Source organism: Condylura cristata, unplaced genomic scaffold, assembly GCF_000260355.1.
Source record: "Condylura cristata isolate star-nosed mole 26May11 unplaced genomic scaffold, ConCri1.0 scaffold00012, whole genome shotgun sequence".
Taxonomy (NCBI): domain Eukaryota; kingdom Metazoa; phylum Chordata; class Mammalia; order Eulipotyphla; family Talpidae; genus Condylura; species Condylura cristata.
This window is the reverse complement of record NW_004567113.1, coordinates 9775991-9777074: the sequence shown is the minus strand read 5'-3', so window position 1 is coordinate 9777074 and position 1084 is coordinate 9775991. Positions and strand designations below refer to the sequence as shown.

The following is a 1084-nucleotide window of genomic DNA, read 5'->3' as shown; positions in this document are numbered from 1 at the left end:
TTTTTTTTTTTTTTTTGGTGGATCCTGTCCTTACTGATTAGTTTGGGCTCTTTAGTCATAGAACTGACAACAAATCCTTATTCTGTGATTTTTTTAATGCTCAGAACATGAGATTCTGTTTTGAGATAGTAAGAAACTGGGATACAAACTAATCTGTGTAACAATGGTTAAGAAGTAGATTAACAGGAAAATAAAATAGTTGATGAATAAATAAAACATATACCTATCTCATTATTCTTTTTGTGGCATTATATTTTCTATTAACATGCTAAAAGAAGGTATCAGAAATGATTTTAAATTCTGTGATGTCTCTGTCCCCTTTCCTCACTCTCCCCACCCCTCAAATTCAGAATGCTTGAAGATGATCTCCAGCTCAGTGACAGTGAGGACAGTGATGGCGAACAAGTAAGTTTTGTGCACTTTAGAATATCAGGAATCCTTTGAAATCTATTTCTGAGCTGCTTTTCCTAACCTGTTTATTGTTCTTTTCCTGGTTCTCTTCTTTTGTGAATACCTAGGCCCCTGAGAAGCCTCCTTCCACAGCTGCACCTGCAAGGTACTGTCTTCAGATTTCTCCCCATCTGCACAAAATGATTGCATTCTTCTAACAAATGTGAAAAATAACAGCTTTATTTGGCACTTACATAGCTTCTTTCTGAAAGAGACAGAGTCACCGTTAAAAGTACCCATTTAATACTTTATTGACACCTAAGTCAGTCATAGCGAGGTTGTTAACTCCATATAAGAAAAAGATTCCCTGCACCCCCCTGAATCATTAGTGTAGACGTTTTAGTTTTTTGAGTTTAAGAATAAGCTTAACTAGGGGGCTCCCTGGTGGCACAGGGGGTAAACCTCAGCACTGTGGAGCTGTTCGCATCTGCTGCAACATGAGTTAGATCCCTGGTCGGGGAGGTGATTCTCATGGTGCAGCAGACCTCTCCTGCTTTGCACACTGATCCCCTCAGCAGTGTATTTCAGGCCATCTGCCTGTTCTGCTCCCCACTCTGTCTATGGTGAATCCTCTACCCACCCCCCACAGCTTTGTCGTTGGCCCCAAAGTAAATTACTTAATTTTTTTTTTTTT

General features: G+C 39.7%; 1 protein-coding gene across 3 annotated transcripts in view; it reads left to right on the top strand.

Moving 5' to 3' along the window:
• Positions 1–1084, top strand: part of AFF1 (AF4/FMR2 family, member 1) — a 183608-nt gene that overhangs the window by 154194 nt on the left and 28330 nt on the right. For all 3 annotated transcript variants that reach the window (XM_012724178.1, XM_012724177.1, XM_012724179.1), the window contains 2 exons: positions 351–405; positions 519–556. In XM_012724178.1, coding sequence (XP_012579632.1) covers positions 351–405; positions 519–556 — 93 coding nt within the window. The remainder of the gene's footprint in view (positions 1–350; positions 406–518; positions 557–1084) is intronic.